Source organism: Hirundo rustica, chromosome 3 (assembly GCF_015227805.2).
Source record: "Hirundo rustica isolate bHirRus1 chromosome 3, bHirRus1.pri.v3, whole genome shotgun sequence".
NCBI classification, from domain to species: Eukaryota; Metazoa; Chordata; class Aves; order Passeriformes; family Hirundinidae; genus Hirundo; species Hirundo rustica.
This window is the reverse complement of record NC_053452.1, coordinates 32,413,900-32,441,229: the sequence shown is the minus strand read 5'-3', so window position 1 is coordinate 32,441,229 and position 27,330 is coordinate 32,413,900. Positions and strand designations below refer to the sequence as shown.

The window sequence follows — 27,330 nt, the reverse complement described above, 5'->3', positions numbered from 1 at the left end:
CGTGTGGTCTGGGAGGTGTCTTGGGGTCTGCGTCCTCCCTCTGCCCGCCATGGTCTGGTGCAGAGCCAAGCCCAGGTCTCGCTGCTTGCCCAGCCTGGAGCACAGGTGGAGCAGCGCCAGCAGGGCAGCTCTTGCTGTGGGGCTGGAGACCTCCATATTCCCTTGGACTTTACAAAACTTGCCTCTTTCTTTGCACAGGTGTCTTAACGCTGCCTTAACACATGGGGTAGCACTGGAGAAGAGAGAGGGAAGGGAGCACTGCTCTTAAAGAAAGGTGCCTTGTGGAGGCTGGGAAGGGGGAAGAGGATCCACTTGGATAGTGATGGAGTTAACTATGGGGCTGGTGGAAATGAAGAGCAGCCTGGAACTCTGGACCCTGGAAGGGCACCAAAAGTGGTATATTTCTTCCCTGGGTAGAGCCTGTGGGAAGTAAATGTTTTCCTCTGCTTCCTTTGAGGTCATGCAAGGTATAGGTAGAAGCAGAAGAGTTTCATAGTGTGCTTCAAAGCAGGACTTGCTGTCAGTGCATCCTGCTCCTTGCTCACACTCCAGAACGACTTTGCAGCCTGGATGGCCAGGGGTGCTCAGCATTTGTAAGAGGAGTGACCTTGGATACCTCATCCATCCCAGCATCTCAGTATCCCTTATATGGGTGCCCTTTGGACCAGCCCAGCTCTCTGGGACCAGTGTCCCCACAGTGGACAAGATCTGGGGCAAGCCAGCCTGGCTCAGAGCACGGACAGGAGCTGAGGTGTGCCAGCAAGAGGAAACAGCCCCCCAGCTGTCTCACAAGGCTGCCCTGTCCCACAGAGGCTCCCCAGCGCTGGATGGAGGTGGGCCATTTGTGCTTGTCTCTTGGCTACCTGTGAGCTGAGTGCTTCCCTGTGGGGTGGGAGTACCTTAGGGCTTGCCAGCCCAGGCTTCCTGCTCCTCCACGCAATCCCAAATCCCCTGCAAAACAAGGCTCAGGTGGGATAGGACAGGGGGCAGGCAGGGGTGCAGGCAGGCCGGGCTGTCGCAGCTGCAGGGCCTCATCACGCACACACAGGACCAATTATAGGGCACGGTGACACCCTGGCTTTGGGATGACAGGTGCCCCTGGCGTAGCCTTACCAGAAGCCCCCTCCCTCCCTCCCTCCCTCCCTCTGGGTGCCAGCTGGCAGATCCCTTCCCTCGCCGGCCCTGGCAGCTGGCAGGCCAGTTTTGGCAGGGGGTCGGCAGGTGGGGGCTTCCCCAGCTGCCAGCTAAGGCCACGAAAAGTGTCCTGGCTCATCCCCCTCACTGCAGAGGGGACAAGGAAGGTGCCCAGCGGACGCCTTAAATGCCAAGGTGAGGCGAGTAGTGAGGGGGCCAGATGTGACCAAACCTGCTCTTAGCTTTGGGTTTGTCTTGGGACAGGCACTAGGCAGCAAAAGCCGGCCCAGCCCACTTCTGCCTGTCCCACAGGTGTGTGTTGGGTGGGCCAGCAGCACCCACGGATGCACAGCACCACTGCTCCTGCTCCCCAGCATCCCAGAATTTCCTGCACCTCACGCGGCCCTGCCTCCCGCAGGCCAGAGCTGCCTGCCCTTCCCGGGGGTTCCCCCTCTCCCACCAGCTGCTCACGTCCATCCCCCGGGCACAGGAGGGGGGCCAGGACCACAGCCCATCCCACCTGGCCCCACCAGCTGCCCCAGCAGCTGGGCTCTGGCATCTCCCCCTTGGCTAGGCTTCGCTCTGCCCCGGGCCCAGGGCTGCAGGAATGTCATTCCCGTGGGCACAAGGGGCCTTTGTGTGAGCAGAGCCAGGGTGTGGGGGCCCAGCCCAGCATCTCATGCCGGGGCTGGGGAGAGCCACAGCTGAGGGCCCGTGGGTGGGCAGCAGCTGACTCCGGCACGGCCCCACAGCTCCCACCCAGGCACGGCAGTCACCCCACCGCTGCAAGGGATAGCAGGGAGGAGAGCCCTCTCCTCATCCTCCTTGTCCCTCCGGCACCAGCAGCATCCTGCAGCCCCTGCTGGCTCAGGAGGCAGCACCAACACCAGTACAGAGCTGGCATCACACTACTAAGCCTCAGCACCTGGGCCAAAGCAGGCTAAGGTCTCGGCCACCCCATGAGGGGAGCAGGAGAGCTGAGACTTGGGGCAGGGGCCAGGAGCACCAGCCAGCAGCTGCTGGATTCAGCCTTTTCCAGCAGCTGCCGTCTCAGCGCCAGCAGCAGGGAATGTGCATGGGCCGGGGCTTTCCAAGGCCTGGCCACAGCACATTAAACAACCTATTTATAGAGCTTGCATCCCTCCTCGGTAGGAATGGCCTGTGCTCCTCCTTCATGGGGCTGGGTGCTTGGGTGCCACTGCTGTCCCCACCACCAGCACCCTCTGGGATCCCTGCCACAAGGGTGAGGTTTCCTAAAACAAAATACTCTTGGCCTTCCTGACTCTCATCTTCCGCCCCTGCCATTTCTGAGAGCTCCTAGTGCTGCCCAGAGCAAGATTTGCAGCAAATCTCATCCATCTTGTGAAGATGCCCTTCTCCCCCAGATCTCTGCTGAATATTATGCAGATGTTATCATACAACAGCCTATTTAGGCACCGGCAGGTGCCAATGGCTGCTCCGTCCCCTGTGCCTGCCTCTGGGATGGCATGAGGCTCTTGCCCTCCCACAGAGCAGAGGTGCTGTTCTGGGAGCAGGCTGAGTGCTGGCAGGTCACTCATTGGGTGGCCTGTGCCACCTCTGCCTGTTGTGTGATGGGGCACAGGAGTGCTCAGAAGATGTTCTCTCCACAGAAGGGCAGCAGCAACCACGAGGAGCTGTACCAGGAGGCAGCACAGCCATCTCCTGCCCAGATGCTGGCACATCACACATCCATGGCCCTGTGCCTCCTCTGAGGCAGCCTCCCAAGGGGTCCGTGCTCTCCCAGAGGAGATGGAGGTGCCAGGTGGCTCCAATTCCAGGATCTGCCCAGAGGACCTGTGGGCTGTGAGCTCATCCGTGCTCAGCAGCAAGAAGGAAGGAGCTGGGCTTTGGACAAGCTGAATTCTCAGGGCTTTGGGATGGCAGGGGGTAGAAGACAAGAGGACTGCTCTGCACAGTCCTGCCACCGCCCTGAGGATAGATCCCTGTGTGGGCTGCTTCCAGCCCTGCTATCTCACCAGCACTGCTCCACCCACAGGCTTACCAGAAGCCCACATCATCCTCATGGTGCCCAGGGGCATCTCCTGCTCCTTGTTTGCTGTTGTCCAGCTGCTAACTGATCATCTGAGAGAAAGAAGTACTGTGGAGGGGTGCACAGTCCCTGTTTAGGCTCGGGGAGCGGATCTCAGCCCTTCCCATCAATTAGTAGGTGATACGTGGTTGTGCAATTGATGCAATAAAGAAAACGCATGCCTGAAAGGAAGCGGTCTTGACACGTACCCAGCAAAACATAAGCCAACCATCTGGTGAGGAATTTTGAGTCCCTTGATGGAGAGGGATGAAACACACAAGTAAAAAGTATTGAGAGACAGAGCAGTGATTGCAGGACCAGAAAGTCCTCCGTGGATCAGAGAAGTTGCAGCAGGGCTCTACGTGCCTCAGCCTAGGAAACACACGGGCAGGACTCTGCTGCCCCAAGTCTTGCGTTTTGAAGTAGATGCTGGTGCAATTTTGTTTTCTTTCAAGGTTGCATTCTCTTCCCAGCTCTGGGCATTTCTTGACAGAGGAGCAAGTTTGCATCCCTTCATCTCCCTGGGCTGTGCTTTTGCCCAGTTGGAGGCTAAAGACCCTGACCTTCCAGATGGGGAAAGCGACTCGGCAAGATCTCTGCATTTTTGGCAAGAGACAAAAATCTGCCTGTGAGTCCCAAGAGTTGGCAATTAAGCCCTGCCCCGCCTTCTTCCCAGTGCTCCGATGTTGCAAGCCTCTGGCTCTCAAAGCAGGGTGAGAGCCTCCCGCACTCCCTTCCCCGAGAAGGAGCAGGTTTCTGCAGAGGCCACACACTACAGCCCCTTGTTCCCAAAGAATTTTCCATCCACTCCCTTGTGTATCTCGGCAACATTACACTCAGATACAACGCAACACTCAGAGGCAACGCTCCCAGGAATGTGCTGCAGCATCTCTGCACGTGGTCTGTACCTCCCTTTCCCCACAGGACCGGAGGACAGGACGCCCCCAGTAGGATGGCAGGATGATCAGTTCCCCCAGCTCAGGCAGGGCTTTTCCTAGGAAAAGGCTCCCTAGGAAATAAGATGTCCACTCTCCTCCATTACTGTGATAGCTAACACTGACCTGGGATGCTGCATTTTCATCCTAGTGGTCTCCAGCCTGCTCTGAGGTAGGATGCTGCAAGTGCCCTCTGTACAAGGAGTGGATATTCCCAGCGGAGCTGTACTGCTGGAGAAATCAAGGCACCAAGCAAGGCTTATCTGGGATAGGCTGCAGCACTGTGAACCCAGGAGTCTTAAGAGCAGGCCAAGCACTGCACCCGCTGCCTCCCTGATCAAAGGGGAGATGTTCCCTCCTGGAGAAATGTAAACCCTGACACTGCTGCAGCAAAGCTTTGGACCCACTCCCTTTGTCCGAGCTCTTCCGCTCCCCGCAGTGCGGCCAGCACGGAGTTGGTGGCAGCGCACAGCGGAGCCCTGCGCCCGCTCCGTGGCCTCTGACCATGGCAGCCCCAGAGCCCTCGGGAAGCCAGTCCCAAGGGGCTGACGTCAACCCCGCTTCTTGAAGCTCTGGGGCCATCAGAGAGCTGTTTGTGCTTTCAGCACGTGGTGTCCCTGTGCTGAGGCATGGCCAGCCTGCTTTCCTCATCCGTGGCTGGCTCCCTGGGAAGAATCCATGGGGCTGGAGAAGGTCACCCTGACTGAACTAACCACACTTGGATGGGACTTACTGGGCAAGGGACAGCTCACAGCAGGCAGGCAGTGAAACGGAGCAGCAGCTTTTGGTCCCTCGTGTCTGTTCATGCTCCTAAATTCCTCTTGAGCGAGAACCAAAAGTAGTGCCTTGGCAGGATTTTGGAAAGGAACAAGGGGAGGAAATGAAGACAGATATCCACCAGGAACAAAGGAAAGGTTCGGCACAGAAGGGAAGCAGAAGGGCACAGACATGACCATAGACCTTCCTGCCTGCACCCTCACTCTGGCTAGCCTGTCGTCCCCTGGCTGCTTGCCCCAAACTAACTCAGCTTGGGAACATTGGAAGACAGGTGGAAAGTACAGTACCATCCTGTTCTTGAGCCACTCATGGAGCCAAATCAAAGAATCAAAGCTCTTTCTCAGGGGAATACCCAACTGCTCCCCAGTGTATTACGCCTCGGGCCATCCCTTGTCCACCCACCTTGTTGGCTCACCTGATCTGCATTCCTGGCCCTTATGGGAGCAGGGTGACAATTGCTGGCACTGGCAAGGAATGACAAGCAAGCATATTTTGGACTCAGCTGCCTGCTCAAGGGCTATGGCAAAGCCTTGTAGTGAAACAGAATCCCACCCTGTCAGCCCACATTTCTGTGGTGGGCAGATGTTGATCATCCCTCACCCCCCTTCTCTGCCCTGCACTGCCACCCCGACAAATGGGGCCTCGGCTGCAAAGCAGGATCACTTTCAGGGAGTGTGTGTCGGGCCCGGGAGGAGGGGGCATTTAAATGAACAGCTGGGGGTTTTTGTTGTCTCTTGCTCTGGAGCTGTTCCTACCATTTGGGCTGGTGGCGGGTTCACGACGGGGAAGCTGAACGATCCAGGCTGCTCCGGGAGAAAGAGCCGAGTGGTGTCCCGGAGCAGGAAGGATCCCAAAGAGGGTAAGAGTGACTGGGGCAGAGGCGGGAAGGAGCCCCCTGCAGCACTTCTCCCTCCAGCCTGCCCCAAGCAGACCCCCGCTCTCAGGGGGGTGCGGACCCCCCAACATCCCGCTCGGCTCAGCCGTCCCAAAACGTGAGGACTGCCGAGCACCCCCGCTACTGCAGGCGGGCCGGGGTGTGCCGCTGTGCCCGCGGGCTCGGGGGCAGCATGCCCGCCCCTCCGCTGGCCGCCCCGCTGCTGCGCGCCCTGCTCGCCCGCCTGCTGCCGCTGGCCCGCCGGCGCCTGCTGCCGCCGCTCCGCCGCCTGGGGCGCCGCCTGCGCTCCCGGGAGAGCCGCCAGGCCCTGCTCACCTGCCTGCTCTGCCTCCTCAACCTGCGCAAGAAGGCGGACGACTGAACCCGGCCGGCCACGGCCAGCGACGGGACGGGAGGGTCCCGGCGGGGCGCGGCGGCTCCTCCCGCCTGCCCGGCCCGCCGCGGGAGGAGGGACCGGGCAGGGGAGGGGACGCGCCCCGGCGGGGGCGGAGGGCCCGCCCAGGCAGCCGAGGCCGGACGGCTGCCCGAGCGTCGCCGCTCCGGCCATGGTTGCTGGGCCGCCCCTCGCCCCGCTGCCCCCCGCCGCGGGGCCGCCCCGCCGCTGAGCCCCGGGGAAGGAGCCGGCGCTGCCCGGGCCGCCTCCATCACCCGCTCTCCCGGGCGGCGGGGGCCCCGCACTGCCGCTTCTCCCGGCCGTGCCCGGGCCGGGACCCCCGCTGCTCGCCGCGGGCAGCGGGGAGGGCGAGGATGTCGGGCAGCACGGCGAGGAAGGTGCAGCCCTTCACCATCAACACCAGGCTCTCGCTGCCCAAGTGTGCCGCGGACTTCCCCGGAGACGCCTGTCCCGGCATCGCCCTCGCCTCCGCGCTGGACAGCCACCGCGGCCTCCGCCGCAGCATCAACGAGCGCATCTCCCTCTACCTGGCCCACGCCCGGGCCGGCCCCGCAGCCCCCGCGGGGCGGCCGCGCAGTCCCGGCGAGGACGGGGGCACCGACGAGGACCGCCTGAACCGCAGCTCCCTAGCCCGCTCCATTAAGAAGATCACGCTGTCCAACTGGTACGGGGACGCTGGCACGGGAGAGGCGGGGGGACACGGGGACCCTGCCCGCGCCGGCGGCGAGAGGAACCACAACAACAACAACAGCAGGACAGGGAAAGCTCAGTTCAAGGTAAGCGATCCCGGCACCTCGTGCCCCGTTCTCGCCCCGTCTTCCCTGCGGTTCCCCATTCCTCGCTGTCAAGGGATGGATCCGTCCCGGGGTGGCTGTGCCCATCCCTGTTGCCTCATCCCCATACCATCCAGGTAAGCAGTGTCGCAGGGCTCCTGGCGTAGTTGCTTTTCCTCCCATGTGCCCCCCACGCACTCCTCCGTCCCATCAGGCTGGAGGGCAGGAAGTCTTCGCGGGCGAGCGGAGATGAGCTTTCCCCGGGGCTGAGATGAGCCAGAAAAGCCCTGCCCCAGACCCTGACTGTGGGGGGCTCAGCTTTCGAGATGCCTGTGATGATGCAGTTGAGTGCGGGGAGCTGGGAACTCGCTCTCTCGTTTACCAGAGGGGAAACGGAGGCTGGGAGAAGGGAAGTGACTCATGAAGGGCCACACAGCCAGGCAAAGCTGGGACGAGGCTAGGATCAGGACCCGGGGCTCTCGGCACCCCGCCCTCCAAGTCTGAGCGCTAGCAGGCTCAGAGGTACGAATTCAACCGTGCCAGAGCCCGGGAGACCCCCTGTGAGGGTGGGATGGGGCGGAAGGCATCTCGCAGTTTCTGGCAAGAGCAGGCAGGAACTCTTTGGGATTTAACCCTGACCTACAACAGCTGGTTTCCCGGCAGGATAGTGCTAGGGAGAGCCGCGCAGCCCACTGCCAAAACCCTCATCTTCATTGCCAATAAAGGCCAGGCACGGCCTCGTAAGAGGTGCCGCTTCCTTCGGCACGCAAGCAGCTCCTCGCTGGGCGGCCGGAGTCTGCGCAGCCCAAAGGGCATCGGCATGAGGGCTCCCCTCTTTCATATAAGGTAGGGACTCGGGCCGGGCACGGTGGTATGGGACTCCCGGGAGGCTGCCAGGATCGGCCCCTCCTCCCTGTCCGGCGTGAGCGTGTGGAGCTGAAAGAGGTGGGCAGGCTGCGAGATGGAGCTTTTGGAGCTGGGGGCAGGGGAGAACATGTGGGATGGCAGCTGGGGGAGTGGAGGGACCTTATCTCCCACACAGAGCACGGTAGTGCTTTCCCAAGCGTGTCCCGCAGCCCTTGGACTTGCCCTTCGCTCCTGCCCCGTAGGAATGGGGGGCTGCTCCGGGATGAGCACAGTGCCGCCTAGGAGGGTCTGGCCCCTCTCCTCCTGGTCGTGGGAAGTCACTGGCGCCTGTTCTGTGGGAATGCGGCAAGCATATGTGCCGTGTTAATTTTGCTTTTGGAGGGTGGAAAGAAGTGTTTGCAGAGGCGGCAGCTGAGGCTGCTGCGCTCATTTTACGTGTGGCTTTGCTCACCTCATGAAGCCTGGGGTCCTGCCAGGGAGCCTTTAGCACAGCACCTCATGGATGCTGAGGCAGGCACAGCTCCTTCTCCCAGACTTGGGTTGCTGAGGGAGTTTGTTGTTTTGCCGGATGGAGGACCCAGCTCCAGCCAGAGGGACCGAGGAGGGGGGGTAGTCCCGGTGGAGCAGCTCTGCGGGAAGGATGAAGTCATCGTTGTGCTGGCAGCCCTATTTTCCTGCGGCTGACGGATCGTGAGACAGGGACTTTAAATAAAGCTCCCGTGTCACCTGCAGGCTTGTCTCCCACGGCTGAGCCCTGGGGGCCAGCGAGAGACGTAACTGCATAGAGCCTTCTAGGGTCTTATGCCTCGCAGGCACTTCACATTTAGCTCCCTATCATTCCCTAAATATGCATCCAGACCTCTCAGCCCCGTGGTCAGGCAAGGAGGTGCCTTCCCCTTCTGATACCATCCTGCTGAGTTCTCACTGTGCCTGCTGGGCTGTGTGATTCAGCCTTGTACCCTGAGTGTTCTTCCTGCTTGGGATGGGATGCTGTGGCATGTGGCAGTGGTCTGTCCCCTGCAGACATGGGCCAAGCTTTGCAGGACTTTGGAACAGTGGTGCTGTTCTCCTGGGGGTTATAGAGCTATTGGGCTGTTTGTAGGGCTCTGAGCCTTTTTGGTGGCAGCCACTCTGTGCTGGGGGCCGCCATTCATGTCAGGACTCTTCTGCAGTCCTGGAAACATGGTGGGAAGCCATATTCTGTGCAGGGAGGGAGTTCTGATCTGCCCAGGTTCATTTCCCTTGGGCAGGGTCCTCAGTTTGGAACGGCCTGAGCAGCGGTAGGCTGGCTCTGGCTGTTCTGGCACCCCGTTTGCAGCGTCTCAGAGGAGGGGTTGTCAGGGCAGCACACATTGTCCACAACCCTGTTCCTGTTGCCCTGTGCTTTCTTGGATGGCTGTTACAGAGACAGCAAGGTGGCCCCAGGAAGGGAGTGGAAGGAGGTCCCTAAGTTAGCCTGTTATATCCAGCAGCCCAAGAAAAGATCCATCTGTAGAGGATGAGGCTTAATGCCCTTGGGCATGATCCAAACAATCCCACGCACCTCTCCTCCTGGGGCTGTGCTGCATCAAGGATAAGGTAATGTGGAGTTCATCCTGGACATCCTCTCTGTGCCTGGCTGCAGTTCCTGGACTTCCTTCCTCCTGCCTCTCCTGCTTCCACCCTCACCCCTGTCCTTTGGAAGCCCTTCCCTGTGAGCCAGCTGCCCCCTTAACTCGTCTCCCAGCTAGGCTGAGATCAGGGATCAGCAGCTGAGAGGATTCAAGTTCATGATGTTGAAGTTAACATCACCCTGTGCCCACACACCTCTGCCCTACTGTCCTGGAAGAGGGCAGGGAGTCTCACTCTGAACATCCTGAGATGACCAGGGACCAGTGGTTATCACTAAATGGGTTTCTGCTGGTTTTGGAGTCAATTCAAGGAGAGAAAAGGGTGTTGAGGGTACTGGGAGCTAAAATGGAGAAGGCACTGAGCAAAGCAAGCTTAGGAGCTCTTGCCACTTGCCAAACACGTGGTGGGAGCTTGGATGCTGTTTGGAGGGGCCTGGCCTAGGTGCGTAAGGAGGGATGGGCCGGAGCGCAGCCAAGCAGCGCCTGGATACTGCCAGCAGCGCCTCTGGCCCGGGGCGGGGGGAGGTGGGTGAGTGCTCCTCTGTCCCCTTGGCTGCCGGGACAGTTAAGCACTACCAGGCTCACAGCTGTGCCTTCCTGCCTCTAGGTCTTCCTCAGGAAGGATGTGGATGCGGAGGACAAGCTGCAGGAGCCTGGAAGTGTTCAGGCCAGTGTCTTCTGCTCTCCGGTGGACAGATGTTCTCCCTTCTACGCGGTATGTCCCCCTGCCCTCATCATTAGGGGGGCATGACATGCAGCTTGGAGCTGAGCAATGAGGCAGGCTGCTGGTGGTGTGCCCAGCTGTGGATGGAGCCTTGCCCCTTTCAGTGAGTGCAGGAACAAGCTGGGCATGATGAGGCAAGGAATCAGCCCCTGGGCAGCACCCAGAGGTTTTATTGCATCCAAGGGAGCCAGATTATGGGCTCCTCCAGCCCTGGCTGAGTCAAGCAACTAAAGGTCACAGAGTCACAGGAGGGCCTGAGAATCTGTGTTGCTATTAAAAAAAAAAAAAAAAAAAAATTACAGAGGATTTCTGTAGTTCTTGTGGTTAAGTAGAACAGGCATTGGAAAGTAAGTCCCATGCCGTCAGCCGAGCAGATGCCAGAGTGCTTAGAGAGCCTGAAACAGTTGCCCGAACCCTATTGCTCCACAGGCTCCTCGAAAATTGCTCCCTGGTGGGCTCAGGGGCAGCTAAGACCTGGTGGGGCAGCTCACACCCAGCCCTCTCAAGGAGAAAGGGCTGTCCCAGGCTGGCCCCAGGAGCAATTTCTGCCTGCTGAGAGGGGGAAGCAAAAGCCCTGCACCTTTGGGTTCTTCCTGAAAATGCTTGGGTTTTCTGTTTGCCACCAGTTAGTGTGAAGTCAGATTCCCATCCCTGGGCAGAAGGGTGGGAAGTAAGTGCCCGGGTGATGGTGCTGTCCCCTGGGCTGTGTGCAGCTGGGCCCAGGGCTGAGTTTGGAGAAGGGCCAGCACTTTCATTGGCTGACCTTTGCTGTCACCCCTGGCAGAGCTGGAACCCTGACAGAGGGTTTCGTCAGCGTCGACTGCCCACAAGGCCAAATCCCAAGGGAGGTGCTGCACTCTGTGCCCCCTCCAACCACTCACTGGGGATGGGGGTCTTGGATGCCACCAAAGGAGTAGTGGGGCTTACCAGGAACCTGCCCCACTGGCCCTTCCATCCTGTCCCCTGGCAGCATCCCCCTGCGTGGCACCAAACGGATGCTACAGACATGAATGCTCCTCGCGGGGATGCACTGCCTCAGGCTGGAGGGGCAGCAAGCACTGCATCCATCTCTAGTGTGGGTGCCGGGACCAGTCCAGGTGCTGGGTGCCATCCCAACAGCCTGGAATGACCCAGGGAGTGACCCACTTGAGGGACAGCCCAGCAAGCCCCTGCTGGGGTTGCAAAAGCCACCAGCGTGGCCTTGGTGGAGGGAAGTGGTATCTCAGTGCCCGGAAGGAGAACCCCACATATATCAGTGGAGTGGAATCAAGAATAAGGCATGCTGACCTACTTAATTTGGGTTTCTGAAGTGCTCCTTCAGAAGCACTTCAGGGAAGTGACAAGGAGGGCTCCCTGGGGCAGCTCACTGACACCCCCTGCCCCTCCTCTGCTCCCCCGCAGCTGGCAGGATCCCCGGTGTCGTCACCCCAGAAAGAGAGCCCTAAGGGCAAGGAGTCTGCTGCAGCGCCGAGATGCATTGGGGGAAGCGGTGTGGGAGCAGCCTCCCTCCTTGACCCGAGTCCTCTGATAGCCCAGTTCAACCGGGAGATGCTGCAGGTAAGGCCAGCCGGGCTTTCGCCCAAGGGGCTGCGCAGGAAGCGGGATGGAGGGCCACCGGCAGCCTTTCATGTGAGCTCTGGGGTGGGGTGGGGTGCGCAGCAGGGAGGGTTGAACTCCCAGCCCGAGCTAAGCCGTGGTTGTGGCATGAGATCATGTTTGGCTGCCTCTCCCTGGCTGTCAGCCCCAGGGAGAGGGGGTCAGCCCACAGCAGGGCCCTGCTTCCTCTCCGCGCGCGCCTGCTCCTCCCGTCCCCCGTCCTCCTCCCCTCAGACCCCGTCCCTCCCCGGCGGCGTGGGAACCGACATGGTGGGAGGGCCGCTGCCGTGCCATGATGGGAAGAATGCATGGATGTTTGCACTGGGGAGCGGGGTGCAGCTTGGAGAGATGCTTTGTGCAGACTGGCCTGCTTGGGCAAGCCCAGCTTCTCCTGCTGGGCTGAGGAAGGTGCTGGAAAGAAGGGAGATGCCGCACACCTTCGCACCCCCATTGCCACAGATGCTGTGCTGAATGCTGGGCTGTTGATTCCCAGAGCGAATGGGTTGTCAGCTGAAAGGGTGCACTGCAGTCCCTGTCACGGCTTTGGGAAGGTTTGGGCCTGCGTCCCCGAAGCCGTGTCCTTGAGGCTCCGGTGGAGGCCCGCAGCCACGTGGCTCTTTGCGTGCGTGTTGCAGGCAGAGAGCTGGGTGCGAGGCAAGCTGCGGGACCTGAAGGACGGCTGTGACCTCCAGGACTGGGAGGAGGTGGCTCAGACCTTGCAGCGGGACATGAAGGATTTTGAGAACACGCTGATAAAGCTCAATCAGGTGAGGCCAGGCGGGGCGTGGCGTTGCTCCCGTTACCGCAGCACCTGTGTCCCTGGGCTCTCTGCAGCAGAGGGGCCCTGGGCAGCCCTGACGCTGAGTGGGTCCCTGGGCCCCACAGATGGGCGAGCAGCTGATGTGGAGGGCGAGCCCCAGCGCTGAGGCCGTGCGGAGGCAGCTGCTGGCCCTGCAGGACCAGTGGCAGCTCCTGAAGCAGACGGCTGCCAGCCAGAGCAAAGCCCTGGGAGGGCTGCGGAGTCTGCAGGACTTTAACAGGAAAGCCGAGCGGCTGGAGGCGTGGATCAAGCACAAGGTTTGGGGGGTGGGAAGCGTGGTCTGGGGAAGGGGACAGCCTGGATGTCCCCCCACCTCCTCACACCCTTGCCTGGCCCAGGAGGAGAAGCCCTCTCTGGCGGCCCTCCTGCAGGAAAGCCCGGACAAGATCCAGCTCACCCGCCGCATCCTTGACTTGAAGCAGGTGAGAGGCTGCTGGGGGGCTGCCGGCCTGTCAGCAACCCCAAATATCCTGAGGCTGGGGCATGGCACAGGTCCCTGAGGAGCGATCCTGATGTCTTTCTGTTGGAGAGGGTGAACCCCACTCTCTCTCACATCCTTCCTCTCTGCTCGGGCCAGGAGGAACAGCAGTTCCAGAGTCTGCACAAGGAGCTGAACAGCCTGGCCCAGAAGCTGGAGAAACAAAGCAAAAGTGAGAGCAGAAACATCTCAGCCCGGCGCAAGCACCTCAATAAAACGTGAGTGGAGGACATGTGGGCTGAGCAGGGCAGAGCTGGGCACCGGGAGCTGGCCGACTGGGAAGCAGGACCTCCCAGACTTCCTGGCCTAGCTCTGCACGGCTCTCCAGACAGGCACAGACTGTTCACCTTTCCCCTTCCACCTGCTCAGGTGGCTGCGGCTGCAGGGGACCCTGAAGGAGCACCATGAGGCTCTGCAGCTGGCCCTGGAGGTGGCCTCCTTCCTCCAGCAAGCAGAAATCCTGCTCGGGGCCATCCATGCAAAGGTATCTACACTGGAACCAGGTTCACCTTGCTATGCAGGGCTGTTGCATGGCCCAAATGACACTTGGTGGGCAGCACCTTGCTCTTGTCCCCTGTGTGGAGGTTCCTGTGGTCCCAGCACTCTCAGCCTGGGGTTTGGGGAGAGAACCAGGGGATGGAGAAAGGGAGCCAGGTTGGCCAGCACAGCTTTGCACTGTTTCTTTCTGCTGGAGCTGGGAGCAGGGCCCTGTCCTCCTTCCACTGCTGACCGTGGCCTCTTCTTACAGCAGAGCAGCATCTGCAGTACAGGGAAGCCAGGGGAGGGCGAGCCATGCCAGGATCGGGATGTCAGGGACATAGCCAGCCAGGTGATGGTGAGTGCAAGTCTCTGCCTCGTCCTCTGAGCCCTGGGGAGCATCCTGACAGAGGGGGAATGTGAGCCTCCCCAGGTCAGCTCTGCCACCACCAGCACTTTGTGGGTGGCTGAGGCCGTGTGATGGGTGGGGAAGCCTCCCCGGGGGCAGCCAAGGACCTTGGATAGGCACTCACCGCCTCTTCTGCCCCCAGGGGGCTGGTTGTCATCACACACCCTCCCCGTGGCCATGGTGGTTCCTCCCTCATGAACCATCACTTCTCAGCTGCTCTCTCCTCTCCAGATGCTGGATGTGGCAGTGTCCCAGCTCCTAAACTTGCAGCCCAGCCTGGCAGCCCGAGTCACCTCAAAGCACCGAGATGTGAAGGAGAGCTGGGCTCAGCTGCAGCAGGCGCTGAGGTACAGCATATCTGGGCAGAGCACCAGGGTCCCAACCCTGCCCTCCCAGCACCGGAGCCAGAGGCTTGGGAAAGACCTGGGTTAGCCCCTAACAGGCTGGCTCTGGGGCACCAGCTCCACTCAAGGTCTCTCTTCACCCTCTGCTCCCCTGGGCTTCCCTTGCCTTCCTTTCCCAGAACAGGGAAGGCTCCTGGGAAGGCTCCGACACAGGCAAGCAGTTCCCCAGGGGGCAAAACTGCAGCTCCAAATGTTGAGGCTCGAAGAGAAGATAGCGGTCATGGGGCTGTGGGTAAGGAAGCAGCAGCCAAATGGACAAGAGGACTCGGCAGCATGGTAAGCACTCTCTTCCTCCAGCCATCTTCAGCTCTCTGCTTTGAGAAGACAAGGGAGCCTACGGGAAGGGGGTTCAGGTGTCGGGCAGAATCCAAGCTGAACGCTCCTGGATCTGGTCCCACCAGTTATGGGAGGTGATAAGTGCCAGGCCTGGAGCAAAGCAGGTGCATGCTTTGTGCTGGCCAAGGAGGAATGGGTACCTTTGTGCCGCAGGTACCAAAAGATGTGCTGGAGAAGATGGCAGAGCAGAAGAAAGGAGAGGAGAGCAACCTTGGCTGCCCAGCAGTGGGACAGCGCCCTCATGGAGGGGACAATAAAAGGTACCAGCTTTGTGGAGGTGGCTGTGGGAGCAGGACAGAGTCAGAGGGGACAGGGATGGGGTTCCCCTGTGCAAGGGGGAACCTTGCAGTCCTGACTGTCCCTCTCCCCTCTCTGCTGTAGGAGAAGAGAGGCAGAGGCTGAGCGGGGGATGCAGCAGCTGGAGACCCAAATGCGGGATGTCTGCCAGGTGGTGAATGTGGTAATGCCTCCCCAAGAGTCCCCTGTGCTCCCTGTCCATCCCAAAGGAGACAGTGTTGGGGAAGGACTCACTTCCCTGACCCCCTCCTGCCACTCGTGGGCACACATGCTTGGGCACACACTCCTGGTCTGGGCACTAACCCAGCGTGTCTCCTGCTCCTCGGCAGACTCTGTCCCCACACAATGAGAGTGTGGCTGTGGGAGTCCCCCCGTATCCAGCGGTGAGCCTGGAGGCAGCACGGGTGCAGCAAGAGCCCCTGGCCCCCAGCACCAGGGCTCTGCTCCTGGTGAGCCTGCTTGGATGTGAGGGGCGGGGGGAGGACACCGGGTGGTACCCATCCTAACTGCCCTCCCTACCTCCCAGGAGGGGCCAGCACGAGGGAGGCCTCCTGGGAGCCCTCAGGTGGAGGCCATGCTGCGGGAACTGGGGGAGTTGTGGGAGGACCTGCAGAGGAAGCACCAGGAGAATGGTGTAGTGCTGCAAGAAATCGATAAGGTACGTGGAGTCAGGGCTAGGGTGGGCACAGGGCGTGCTCCAGTTGTAGCAGCTGGCTGGGGATCACTTGTGGGGCCTGGAGCTGAAACACCGGCACTGGCACGATGTCTCTGGCTGGGCGTGCAGATGGCACACTTCTCCCACTGTGCTGCCTGTACCCCAGGTATTCCCAGCGGGATGCCAGCAGGGCTCCCGCCTCCTCTGGGTGGCTCAGAGCCAGGCTGATGGGTTCCATGCTCTCCTTGAAGGCACTGAAGCTGGTGGGGGAGCTGGACCAGGCTGAGCGATGGCTGCAAGCCGTGGCTGGGTCGCTCCTGGAACCAGCTGCCATGAGAAGCCCGGCAGAGCTGCGCCAGGACCTGGAAGAAATGAGCCGACTGGAGAAGCAGCTCCTGCTCTGTGGTCTCAAGCTGCAGGCGCTGCGGGAAGAAGCAGCAGGCGAGTCGCCCACTGAGCACGAGGGGGCAAGGAAAATGCAGAGGAAAGTGGAGATGGTGGAAGAGAAGTGAGTCCTGGAGGAAGGTGCCTCTTCTCTGGTCCCCAGGTTGGGTGGGGAGGAGGATGCTGTCCCTGAGGAGGTGCAGAAGCTGCGGGCACCTCTGGTGAGCCCCTCTCCCCGCAGGTTGGCACACGTGCAGGCAGCCCTGCGGCACCGGGCAGCAGATCTGCGGGACTCCCTGGTGCTGTCTGAGTTCCTGCAGGACCTGCAAGAGGAGGAGGCACGGAGCCAGCAGGGATCTGCAGCGGTGAGCAGCGTCGACAGGCATCCCTTGGGATCACACAGCACCTGGGACTGGACCAAGGCTTGATCTGTGGTTGGCAAGGGGCCCTTTTGGGTGCTCCCCTCCAGCCCAGCTGCCTGGGGTGTCACTCCCCATCCCTTAGTCTGGTGTTTCTGCTGCCTTCAGCCAGGGAGTGGGCATTGCGGCTCGCAGGGGTGCTTTCCCCTGCTCTCAGCACAGGCTGAGATGTCTCCAAGCAGTGAGGATATGAGCCGCCCCTTGGGAGAGCTGCAGGAGGCCGTGGAGATGCTGAATGATGCGGCGAAGGAGCGGGAGCGGGTCATGGAGGTGGCAGCGGAGATGGAGAGCCTGGAGCGTCTGGTAAGGAATGGAGGCAGGGGCCTGGGGATGCAGCTGGGCGGTTCATCTGCAGCTGGACGTGCCGGCTGACTGGGACAGGGCATGCACCTCAGCTGTCCTCAGTGGGACAAAAGGGCACTGGGATTGGTGGGGACCACTCTGTGTGAGGCTGGTATCCTTGTCTCTCCCGTGGCTGGCAGATGCATGGCAGCGTATCCCCAGGCTGTAGTGGGCTGGGGCTGTGGCAGGTGGTAGCGTCCACCCCGGGGCTAATCTCCCTCTGTGTCCCCTCCTGCCCATCCAGGTGGCAAAGGTATCCCCACAGCTGGAGGCCCTTCAGTGCAGAGCCAAGGCACTGTCTCAAGACATTGCCCTAGCAGAGAACAGCTTCACTACAGTGAAGAGTGAGAAGGACCTGCAAGGGCTGCAGAGCTTGCTCAGCTGCCAGCAGGAGATGGAGGTGAGTCAGGGCAGCATTGCCAGGGAGGTGTCCCGGCTGGCTGGGACTGTCCCAGTGAGGCACTGGCCCCCCTCCGGGGGCCCAGGTGTTGTAAGCCTTGGCACACTGTGGCAGGGCGGGCTGGAATTTTCCAGTGGAGCTGAGACCTGCCTGCTCTGCTCCTTTCTGATAACATGGGCCAGGCAAGGGGACAGAGCTTCCATCAGCTCCCGTGTGCCAACACCCAGCTGCCAGCACCTCACTCACCTTCCCACTGGTGCAGAAGCGACTCATGCACTCAGGGCAGGGAAGCCAGGTGCTTCTGTGCTCTTCCTGTGCTCCCCACAGAGGCTAGCTCTGCCCACCCTCTGCTGCCACGTACCAGCATCCTCCCCTCTGCCCTCTGTCCCTGCGTCCCAGGATGCAGGGGAGTGCAGCCCGGGTTCAGAGGGGTTGGATGCATCTCGAACCTTTCCTGCCTTGTGATCTTTAGCATGCAGTGTCACAGACCCTGCAAGGGCAGCTGGAGGAGCTGGAGAGGGCAGCTGCCCGCTTGCAAGAGCTGTGTCCCGCTCGGCAATGCCCCGTCAGCCGGGAGCTGCAGGAGACTCTGCGGGCCTGGGCAGGGCTGCGAGAGCTGCTGCAGGAGAGCCGGCTCCGCGTGCAGCAGGCCAGCCAGCTCCGGAGCTTCTTCAAGGATTATTTAGCCATGATGTAAGTGGCACTGAACCGTCGGGGTTGCTTCTGTGGTGGTTGAAGGGGAGCTAGTGAGAGCGTGGCATTGGCAAGTACATGGGCAGTGCCAGAGCTGCGGTCGGGTGTCCCGTGGGGAGCCTGGAATGCAGGGTTGCACCACAGCTGTCTGTTGTGAGGCAGCCCTGCAGCATCTTGTCCTGCCCCAACAGCCTTGCCACAACCCAACTGAGCTGCTTCCAGCTATCCCTGAGCATGGGAACGGCTTCCCCGGGGCCTGCAGGGCTGAAGAAGGGTTGGGTCATTCCTCAGCCTGTCTTTCATGTGCTCACAGCTCCTGGACGGAGGACACACGGGCTCAGATCTTCTCTGAAAGCCCAAGCAGCTCCAGTCTCCCAGAGACTCCATGTGAGGAACTGGAGAGGAGAAGCGAAGAGAAACTCAAGGAGTTTGAGGCACTAGCGGCAGCAGGGCAGCAGCTGGTGTCAGAGGAGCACTACCTGAGTGCAACAGTAAGGACAGGGGAAATAGAGTTGGGGGGAAATTCTCAGCACTCCCTGAAGTCCTCTGGGGACAGACCATGTAAGAAAGAGCAAGGTGTGTGTGCAGAGCCCCAGTAAGTGGGATGGGGACAGCTGTGCATCCCTGGAGCCGCTCAGGGCAGGAAGTTTCATGCAGTGGATCCTGAGATCTGAGCTGATGTGAACATGACTGTATCCCACTCCCAAACACCTCCTAACTGCCCTGTTGTGAGATATTCTGGTAGGGTCAGTGTCCCTGGGCCAGGAGTCCTTGCAGGCTGCCCAGCATCTCTCCTCCCCTCAGATAAAGGAGCGCTTGGAAGAGCTGCAGAGCATGCTGGGCTGGGTGCTGGTGCGCTGGAGAGCACAGAGGCATCAGCAGGATCTGGGGAACAGACAGGAGGGCAGGAGGGACCCGGAGAGCCTCTCAAGTACATCCCCCACTGGTCAAGTGAGTACACAGCCATGCTGAGATTGTCAGGGGGAACGACCAGCCTTAAGGCTGAGGGTATCAGAAGCACTGGATGGAGTGGGTGGTACAGAAGTAGGGGAGGGATGTGTGCCAATACCTCTGGGGGTCTCTGGGGTTCAGGCAGGGCAAAGGGAAAGCTGTACTGAGAAAATGCCTGGCTCCAGCAGCCCTTCCTTCATGTTCTCTCTCTTGCCTTGCTCCCCAGGAGCAGCATGCCTCACGTGCTCCACCCCCCCTGGAAAGCATCCACAGCCCAGCGAAGTTCGTGCCCTGCTCCCTCCTTGAGCCTGTGCAAAGATTAGAGCCAAAGCTTCCCAAGAAAACAGCCATCTCTCCGCCCTCATCACCCCTCTCAGATGCCCCCTCAGGAGCGGAGCGGAGCTGGGGGGAGCCCAGCAGCAAAACACCCTCTGATGCAGAACCCCCCAAGGAGGCTGCCCCCTGGGATCCTGCTGAGACCTCCACGCTGCTGCTGCCCCCGCGGGGCGCCTGTGGCCTCGAGGGGACGGTCAACCTCATCCTCAGCATTGGCAAGAAGGGAGAGAAGAAGAAGGCGCAGCTGCAGGCCAGCAGCGAGCGGCCGGGCGAGGAGGCACTGCCAGCGGTATGGGGGGAATGGCGGGTGGCTCTGGCAGGAGCAGGGGCGGGCGGCCGCGTGGCTAGGGCAGCTCCCTGGAGCTGTGCCCCATGCAGACTGGGAGGCTGCCAGGGTTGTGGGGTAACCCCCAAGCTGAGACCCCTCTAGGCCATTTCTAAGTGAGCTGCTGGGGCTGTGTCAGTCTCAGGAGAGGGGCCTTTGGCCATGCTGATGCTGCGTGATGCCTTAGGGCTGAGGCCGGCTTGCGCCACCCACTTTGCCTGTGCTCTCCAGCTGCAGCTCCTCGCCCACTCTGTCCTCTCTGTGTGTCTCTTTCTCTTCCCTCGCTCAGCTACCTGCCACTAAACACACAGGCTGTAAAACCTTATGGAAGCGTTGCCAGGGGCTTTTAGGAAACACTTGGGGTAGCTTAAAGCGAAAAAGAAAGCCACCTCGCCAGCTGGTGGAAGAGGTAACATCCAGGGGAAGGCTGCATGCCGGACAGAGTGGCTGCATGGCGTGAACCCGCCTGCCCCCAACCCTCCTGGCCATGCCGCTGTGCCCTGTTGCCAGTGGTGCGCTGGGAGAGGCAAAATCCTTCTGGTGCTCTGGGGTCCAGAGTGTGGGTGCTGGGACGTGTGAGGAGGGGGCTCAGGCAGGGCTTGCTGCAGATTGGCCCCCCATTCAAATAGTTTTGGTGGCCATGGGTGGTATGGCTAGCTGGTGGCCACTGGGAGAGCCTCCCCATGCCATTGCTGTGGGGCAGCAGCAGTTCCGTGTGTAGCCAGCTGAAGTGGACAAGGGTGGCTGCATGAGGTGCACATTTTGCAGGGGTGGGGGTCTCACCCCAGGTTGCTTGGCCAACCCTGGGGCTGGGAGTCTGGGAATTTGTTGGCGTTCGCATCTCTTTGTCCCTCCAGAACCTGTGCAAAAAGGTCTGTGTGTGAGGAGCCCCAGGGGCAGCTGGGCTCAGCAGCCCAAGGGAGAAGGGCAGGGGACGGAGAGGCTGGAGGGCATTGAGGCAGGGTGAGGGGCTGCTGGGCTGCCAGGAGGGTTTTAGGAATGGGTGCCATTCAGCCTAATGGATACAGGGGGACCGTCCTCCAGCTCCTGCAGGCTCTTGCAGCTGTGGAAGCCCAGGAGAGGGTCCAGAAGGAACGGGAGGGGAAGGGTTTGCACTCAGCCCCTGCCCTTGCATTCCTTGCTTTGCTGCCTGGAGCATACAGGGCTGGCAGGCAGGGACAGCGGTGACTGCCGTCTCAGTAGCCACCCAAAAGTGATGGTTTGGAGGCTAGCAGTGCCAGGGATCAGCTGTATGGCAGAGTCAGCCCCAGCTGTACCACACCTGGGGGACTCCATCATGGGCAGGCTCCCTTGTCTGTCTCTACCCTGCCTGCACCAGTGTGGGAGCAGCCCACTGAGGTGAAGCTCCGTCATTCCCAGCACTGCATGGTGAGCTGCATGACTGCTGCTGGTCAGCACTTCTGTCTGCCCGCCCTTGCAGCTCCCTGATTTCCCAGAAGCGGCATGGAAAGGAGGCAGTTGGCACAGGGTGGTGGAAGCTCCAGCGATGGGTATCACCCCTCTCTCCTGTTTCCTCAGGTGCAGGCGGAGGCCAGAAAAACCTGCACCGCAAGGCGGCCGCCCGCTGTTGTCCGCCGCCCTCCAGCAGGCAGCGGTGGGATGCCGGCCGTCTCCCACACCCTGCCCAAGGCCGGGGCTGGCTGTCTCTTCAACAGCCTGCAGCGGCGGGAGCAGGCCCGGGCAGAGCAGGCCCAGCTGCTGACTCTCCAGGGCATCATGGGCGATGGCTCCCTGCGGCCCGCGCCCCAGGAATGCCATGGCCCCAGCAACACGTGGCCTCAGAAGTGCGGCTGGAGGAAGGGGGCGCCGAGGGCAGCTGCTGCCGGACCTCAGCTTGGGGAGCTGCTCCTCTACGTCAGGAACCCGCTGGTGCAGGACATCGATGCCGAGTGCGGGGCGGCCCCTCAGAACCCCTGCCCCCCTAACCCAAAAATCACATGCCCCCGTGTTTCCCTGGGCTCTGTGCTCAGCCTGGAGCTGCCACGGGATGCGGTGGTCCTGGGGTGCCGCCGAGGGGCTGCAGCACGGCAGCAGGAGACGGAGGAGCAGGAGCAGAGGCAGGATCAAGCGGTGAGGCCTTGGAAGCCCGCAGGCGCACATGGAGTTGCATGGCAGGAAGATGGGCACCGTCCCCAGGAGCCCAGCAGGAGGCTGGGGATGTCACCCAAGAGTGAGCAAGGAACGTGGTTCGAGGAGGTGAGCTTCAACCGCAGCTACAGCCAGCAAAGGGCACACTGTGCTGGGAAGGAGCACTGGAACCTGCAGCGCCCCAGCAGCACCAGCAGAGACCTTCCGGACTCGAGGCCGAGCCGGCCATCCCATGTGGGTATGGGGGATGAGCTGACCCCCCACTTTGGCCAGGATGACAGCCCCACTGCCTCCAGCGGGGCCAGGCATCACAGAGCCGCTTGGCTAGAGCTCGGATCATCCCCTTCCAGCGTCCCAGGCAGGGCTGGAGCCGTCCCCAGCCCTGCCTGTGCACAGCAGCCAGCCAGCAGCAGCCAGCCCAGAGGGTCCCCAGCTTCCCCTGCCGCCCCCACCCAGCTCTCTGTCTTTGAGTGGGCACTAGGGTCTCCACAGCCCCAGAGCCCTGCACCAGGCACTAAGGAAGTTTGCCACCCTGCTCACAGGCAGTTTGAGGAAGAGGAGGAGGAGCTGCAGGCCATCTGGGATGGGGCACAGGAGCGATGGGCACAGAGCCCACCGGGAGGCAGCTGTGCCAGCCGCAGGACAGGCAGCAGAGCAGGCAGCTTGCCCAGCCCCAGCGCTACTGCTGGCGGGCCCCTCATCCTCTCATCAGCCAACAACGTGCTAGTGGCCAAATTCACCCTTCCTACCACTGCCCAGCTGCTGCACAGCCCATCAGGAGAGAGGAGCCCTGGCAGTGACAGCCCCCGTGGGCTCAGGGTTTCCCCCCACGTGGAGGAGCTGGTGTCTGCAGCCCCCGTGGATGCCTCCAGCGCCTGGGATCAGCGGAGGCACGGGCAAGAGGAGAGAGAGAGCAGCAAGGTGAGATCCACAGGCTAGGAACTCTTCCCTCAGGGTCAGGTAGGGGGCTGGGGAACACCCAAGGCAGCAGCTGGGTTACCCACTCCAGCAAACATAATCTGTATTTTGGGGGACTTTCTTACTCCAGTGGCCCCTTTTCCTCAGTTGGTGGGGAAGGGCTAGGTGTGGTATTTGGGGTCCCTGCAACACACACCCCCCCACCAACCCGCAGCCTCAGCAAGGTGGCACTTCACCCCTAAAGCTGACACACAGCCCCGCCCCTGCCCAGGTGAGAAAGCTGTTCCTCATTGTCACCCCACTCCCACTTTGGCATAGCTCACCAGGGACAGATCATACAGACCTCATTGCATGGAGGCCGAGGTGGCATCACCAGCCCCAGAGAAGTTTTTGCTCACCCTCTGTGCCTTTGCAGGTCCTTCCTGGTAAAACAGAGTTTCAGATGATGGAGGGGACGCTGGAAAGGAAGCATGTATTGCAGGCAGGAGGGAGAAAGGTACAGATGTGGCTCTGGGGCTTCTTTGGGACAGCGGTGCTGGGACATGGCAGGGGATGGAGGGAAGCCAGGGATGTTCCTGGAACTACCATGGCAGTGCTGCTGGCCATTCTGGAAGGGCAGAGCCTCAGGGGGGCTGGGCTGCATTTTGAGTGGCATGAGACCATCTGTCTTCCAAAGCTGTTGGCATCACAGCTGTCCCCCGCTTGTGTCCCACAGGCCAGCTGCCGGGCCTGGGGCCTCTTCCACGCCGTGCTGATGAGGCAGACGCTGTGCTTCTACCAGGACCGCAGGGACAGCCTCAAGGTGCGCTGGGGGAGATTGGGGTGACAGGGGAGCAGGGTGATGGCTCTGGGCCCCACAGCCAGGGAAGGCAGAGCCGTCTGACCCTGCTGTTGCTCTTGCTTTCCCTTGTGCTGCAGAGCTCTGTGGTGGCCCTTCCTCTGAACCTCTCTGGGGCAGTCTGCACCCCAGATGCCGAGTACACCAAGAAGACAAACTGCTTCAGGCTTCAGTGAGTCCCTGGTCCAGGGCAGTAACCTCAGCCCTCCCCAGTGTGTGCCTGCTGGGGCAGGCACATACCAACACCCCCAGGCAGGGCCAGCTCAGTGCTTAGATGAGGATTTCCTTCCTTCTTTCTCACCTGCTTCTCTTTTCTGGCCTTGTGGGGGCCTGCACCCTGCATCATTGTACTTCCCCTCTCCCTGCAGGCTGCAGGATGGCTCTGAATACCTCCTGAGGGCCCCCACCCAGGCGCTCATGAACGAATGGGTCTCCAAGCTGCAGCAAAACTCAGGTGAGCAGCCCTTGCAGGCCGAGCAGGGGCCCAGCTCTGTGTGGTTACCATGTTTGTTCAGCCCCCGCTGAGCCCTTTGATACATGGGGGGTCAGAAGAGAAGCAGCACAACATTTTGCTGTGATTTATGCATCCTCCTAGCCTGCCTTGGGAACAGCAGTTCTCTGCCAGGCAGGATTTGGAGGCTTTGTTTTCACACCACATACACAGCTATAAATCAGGAATAGCACAACTGACGTCAGTGGTGCCTCAGAAGCAAAAAGCCTGTGTCAGGAAAATTATAATTGTGCCTTGGTCTTCCTCCATATCCTCTGGGCCTGGAAATGCCTTGCTTGCCCTTGAGACAAGGAGACTGGTAATACTGAGGTCTTCCTGTTGCTGTATCCATACCTGAGGAGTTCAAGCCCTGCTAGGCTGGTTGTCAGGACCAAGAGCAGGCGCTACAGCAGGAGGTTGAAGGAGCCAGCCATGCAGCCTGGGCATTCAGATCAGGGACTGGATCTATGGGACAGTCCTGGGCACTGCCAGCATGCAGCAGGATGTTTTCTGTGCCCCCAGGTTTCCCTAAAGTGGATTACTTCCAGGCAGCAGCACAGCATGTCGAGGGCACTGGTGGTACTGGCAGGTGAGTAGCCAGGAGCTGGCCAGCTGGGACTTGCTATGACTCCTTCCCACATTTGCCAGTGAGTGCTACTCCAGCAGGACATTGGTGGGCCAGTCTGGTTTGCTAAGCCTCTGATACTTTCAGTTTCAGCAAGGTCTCCAGCCCTGGGACCTCCCACCTCCAGGGACATCATCAGGTCACGGCCACCAAGAGCCAGGAGATTGTGGTGTTACCCTGCGCAAGCACGCTGCTGCAGCGGCCTCTGGGCAGCCAGGATGGCCCAGTCGGTGGCACTGTGGCAGCAGCAGGTGACTTTCCTGTCTGGCTGGGTTGCCACCATCCCCCAGCTTCTCTCCCCAGCCCAGAGAGGTACATGGGAGACAGCTGGGGGAGGTTGAAGGCTGTCGGTCAGTCTTGAACTTGGTGGTATCTGGGCTAGGGAGTCCCAGGGCTTGGGACTTGGGGTAAGGAACATTTACTTCACTTCCTGGGATACTGAGACAGTCTACATTTCACTTTTCTCCTTGGGGCTGACACAAGGGTATCCTGTGATGGCCTTACCTTGTGATACGTCTCCATTCTGCTTCAGAGAACGCTCAGGGGACTGGGCACAAGGAGCAGCAGTGGTCACCCAGGGCATCGCCCGGACTGTGGGACAACATCTGCCCGGAAGACGACTATGGGCTGGTGGCCAACAAGAGGAGGTCCTACTCCTTCACCTCAGGTACGGTCCTGATTTCGCTGTCACCGCCAGGAGGTGGCACCACTGCCTCCGTCCCCACAGGCAGCCGAGGACAGATGCGATGCTGCTGCAGCGCGCACCGGCTCCTACACACCTGTGCCCTTGGCCGCAGCCCCCGTTTGGGGAGGGCTCTAGAGGGCTGCCAGGGCCTGCTGGCACCCTGCCCCTTCCACTGACTGCTCCTTCTTGCAGCCACCTACCAGAAGATCACGCCGGTGGCCGTGCCGCGGGAGCCGGTGGAGGCCGGGAGCAGTTACTCCGTCACGCTGTACATAGGGGAGCAGGTGTCGGCCGTGCCCCGTGCACGCTGTCACTCCTTTGTGGCCCGAACAGGGAGCCCAAAGGACACACCGGGGGAGAAGACCACCAGCCCCCCTCGCACCAAGAACAAATCTGTCTTCAAGAAGTTCTTTGGGAAGAAAGAGTGAGCCCCGGACAAAGGGAGAAAATGCCCTAACCTGCCTCTCACCCTCCTCTTGGGCCTTTCTGGCATGGTCTCTACTCCCAGCACCGGTTCACGGCTCGCTGCCTCCCCAGGGGCGAGAGGCTGTGCCCAGTGGCTCTGCTTCAGCCAGCCCTGGGGCTGCCCTGTGCCCCTGTCGCTGCAGCCCCCAGCCTCAGCCTGGCGCTGAGCACCCCTCCTGCCCAGTGCTCTCCCCGGGTGCTGCTGGCTCCCCAGGCATCCTCGTGACACACAGCACAAGCCAGAGGGGGGTGGATGGTGGTTTTTATTAAAAGATAAATAGATGCTTAGCGTGGGAGCTTTTTTTGTCCAGCGGCACCCGTCGGCGCAGGAGGAAAGGAGCTCTCTGCAAGGTGGTCCTCGCTGAGGAGCCGGGGGAGCGTCAGATGGGGAAGGCCCTGCAGTGAGGTTCAGTCCCGCCTGGGGGGAAGCCTGAGCTGTTTGGTGCCTTTCACAAGGATACTTTGTCCCGTGCTTCCTCTCTGCCTGTGCTCAGCCCAGCTAATCCCACAGGCTATCTGGGCCCCTTTTCCCTGCCCTGGGAGTTTAGCAGGGAAGTCACTACCTACAGAGTAAATACTCCTGCCTGCACAGCCCTGCCAAGGCTGCCCAGCATTGCTCTCTCATGGGCTGGTTGCCAGCCTGGGTCACAGCAGGTGAATGCTGCATGACACAGACGGGGGCAGGGGTGTGTGGCTAGACCCCCATTCCTGCAGCCCAGATAATTTTGCAGTAACTTCACAAGACCGTGCCAGTTTCAACTGCTCCAATTGCCGCCTGTGGGAAAGGGAAAAAGCGGCTGGTCCAAGCTGCCTTGAGCCTGTACCAGCCCTAGAGGGAGAAGGGGAAGTTTCCAGGGATGTGGGTAGCAGGGCCTCTCCCTGTCGGGCTGTGAGGCTCAGCTGTGCACACCCCTCACCTCCTCAAACACATTGTGGGGCTTAAAATAGAAGTGCTGGCTACAGCCCAGCTCTGCAGTAAGGGCTGGGAGAGCAGAAATGCTCCTGCTACCCCATCTCTCTCCTGCGGTGTTCCTGGGGCTGTGAGACAGGCAGTGAGGTAGAGGTGGGCACACCAGCGTCACCAGCACAGGGATTTTCTCCACATTCCCGGCGAGGGCTGCAGGGAATGCCGGTGCGAGGTGCTGCTGTGTGGGCGTGCTTGTGTTTTCTGAGCTTCCCCTGTGTCTTACCACCCTCCACTTGGCTCCATTGCTCTTGGCTCCAACACCTGTTTTCCTCCAGCACCAAAGCTCAGCTGCCTGCACTTCCTTAACGGGAAAAGACGAGCAGGATGGTAAGGCTGGGAGGGGAGATGCCCTGGGCAGGGGCCAGGCCTGTCCAGGCCGGCGAAGAGGCCAAGGCACAGCATTCCAGCTCCGGCTGCACATACCAGGAGAGCAGCTGGTGGGCTGGTGCCAGTTCATTCCTGAGCAGCTGCGGGGCCCCGCAGAGGGGCAGTGGGTGCAGGGTGTTTTGCTAAGGGCCCCCCTGCTGGCCCCAGGGGTCGATGCTGGCCCATGATGGGGCGGGAGCTCAACAAGAGTCCCACCATGGCCTCAGTCCAGCACAGGAGCAGGGGGTGACATGTGCCACTAGAGAGCTAACACCGTGCCAGGGACGATGCTGGCACCTGCAGCACCGCTTTTGGTGTACCCCCCCTCGTACAAGCTTCATCGTTCCCCCGGGGCAGCTGCCCCCCTACAGCCTCCCCTCTCTCCT

At 60.9% G+C, this 27,330-nt stretch overlaps 1 protein-coding gene across 3 annotated transcripts; it reads left to right on the top strand.

Annotated features, from left to right (window-relative positions):
• The first annotated feature begins 6,480 nt into the window (after positions 1 to 6,480).
• Positions 6,481 to 25,899, top strand: LOC120750239 (spectrin beta chain, non-erythrocytic 2-like). 3 transcript variants are annotated; one of them, XM_040058661.2, is made up of 33 exons: positions 6,481 to 6,961; positions 10,043 to 10,150; positions 11,561 to 11,716; positions 12,391 to 12,522; positions 12,641 to 12,832; positions 12,914 to 12,997; positions 13,153 to 13,271; positions 13,423 to 13,537; positions 13,802 to 13,888; positions 14,171 to 14,286; positions 14,463 to 14,619; positions 14,833 to 14,939; positions 15,061 to 15,127; positions 15,306 to 15,425; positions 15,503 to 15,634; positions 15,883 to 16,139; positions 16,257 to 16,380; positions 16,543 to 16,737; positions 17,021 to 17,176; positions 17,649 to 17,869; positions 18,183 to 18,360; positions 18,674 to 18,820; positions 19,047 to 19,445; positions 19,771 to 19,890; positions 21,021 to 22,511; positions 22,924 to 23,004; positions 23,224 to 23,310; positions 23,427 to 23,518; positions 23,715 to 23,800; positions 24,359 to 24,425; positions 24,549 to 24,712; positions 24,994 to 25,128; positions 25,339 to 25,899. In XM_040058661.2, exons 1-33 carry the CDS (start codon positions 6,539 to 6,541, stop codon positions 25,572 to 25,574), a joined length of 6,351 nt encoding a protein of 2,116 aa, XP_039914595.1. In that variant the 5' UTR covers positions 6,481 to 6,538; the 3' UTR covers positions 25,575 to 25,899. The 3 variants fall into 3 exon arrangements, with proteins under 3 accessions (XP_039914595.1, XP_039914594.1, XP_039914596.1); XM_040058660.2 differs by having other exon boundaries at positions 6,482 to 6,961; positions 15,061 to 15,139; XM_040058662.2 differs by lacking the exon at positions 19,771 to 19,890 and having other exon boundaries at positions 6,482 to 6,961; positions 15,061 to 15,139.
• Positions 25,900 to 27,330: the final 1,431 nt, after the last annotated feature.

Bases quoted from the DNA above. Each gene is read 5' to 3' on its own strand.
- LOC120750239 (XM_040058660.2), top strand. From the start codon at position 6,539: ATGTCGGGCAGCACGGCGAGGAAGGTGCAGCCCTTCACCATCAACACC. The intron at 13,272-13,422 runs GTGAGTGGAGGA...CCACCTGCTCAG, and splicing joins CGCAAGCACCTCAATAAAAC to GTGGCTGCGGCTGCAGGGGA. The intron at 13,538-13,801 runs GTATCTACACTG...CTCTTCTTACAG, and splicing joins TCGGGGCCATCCATGCAAAG to CAGAGCAGCATCTGCAGTAC.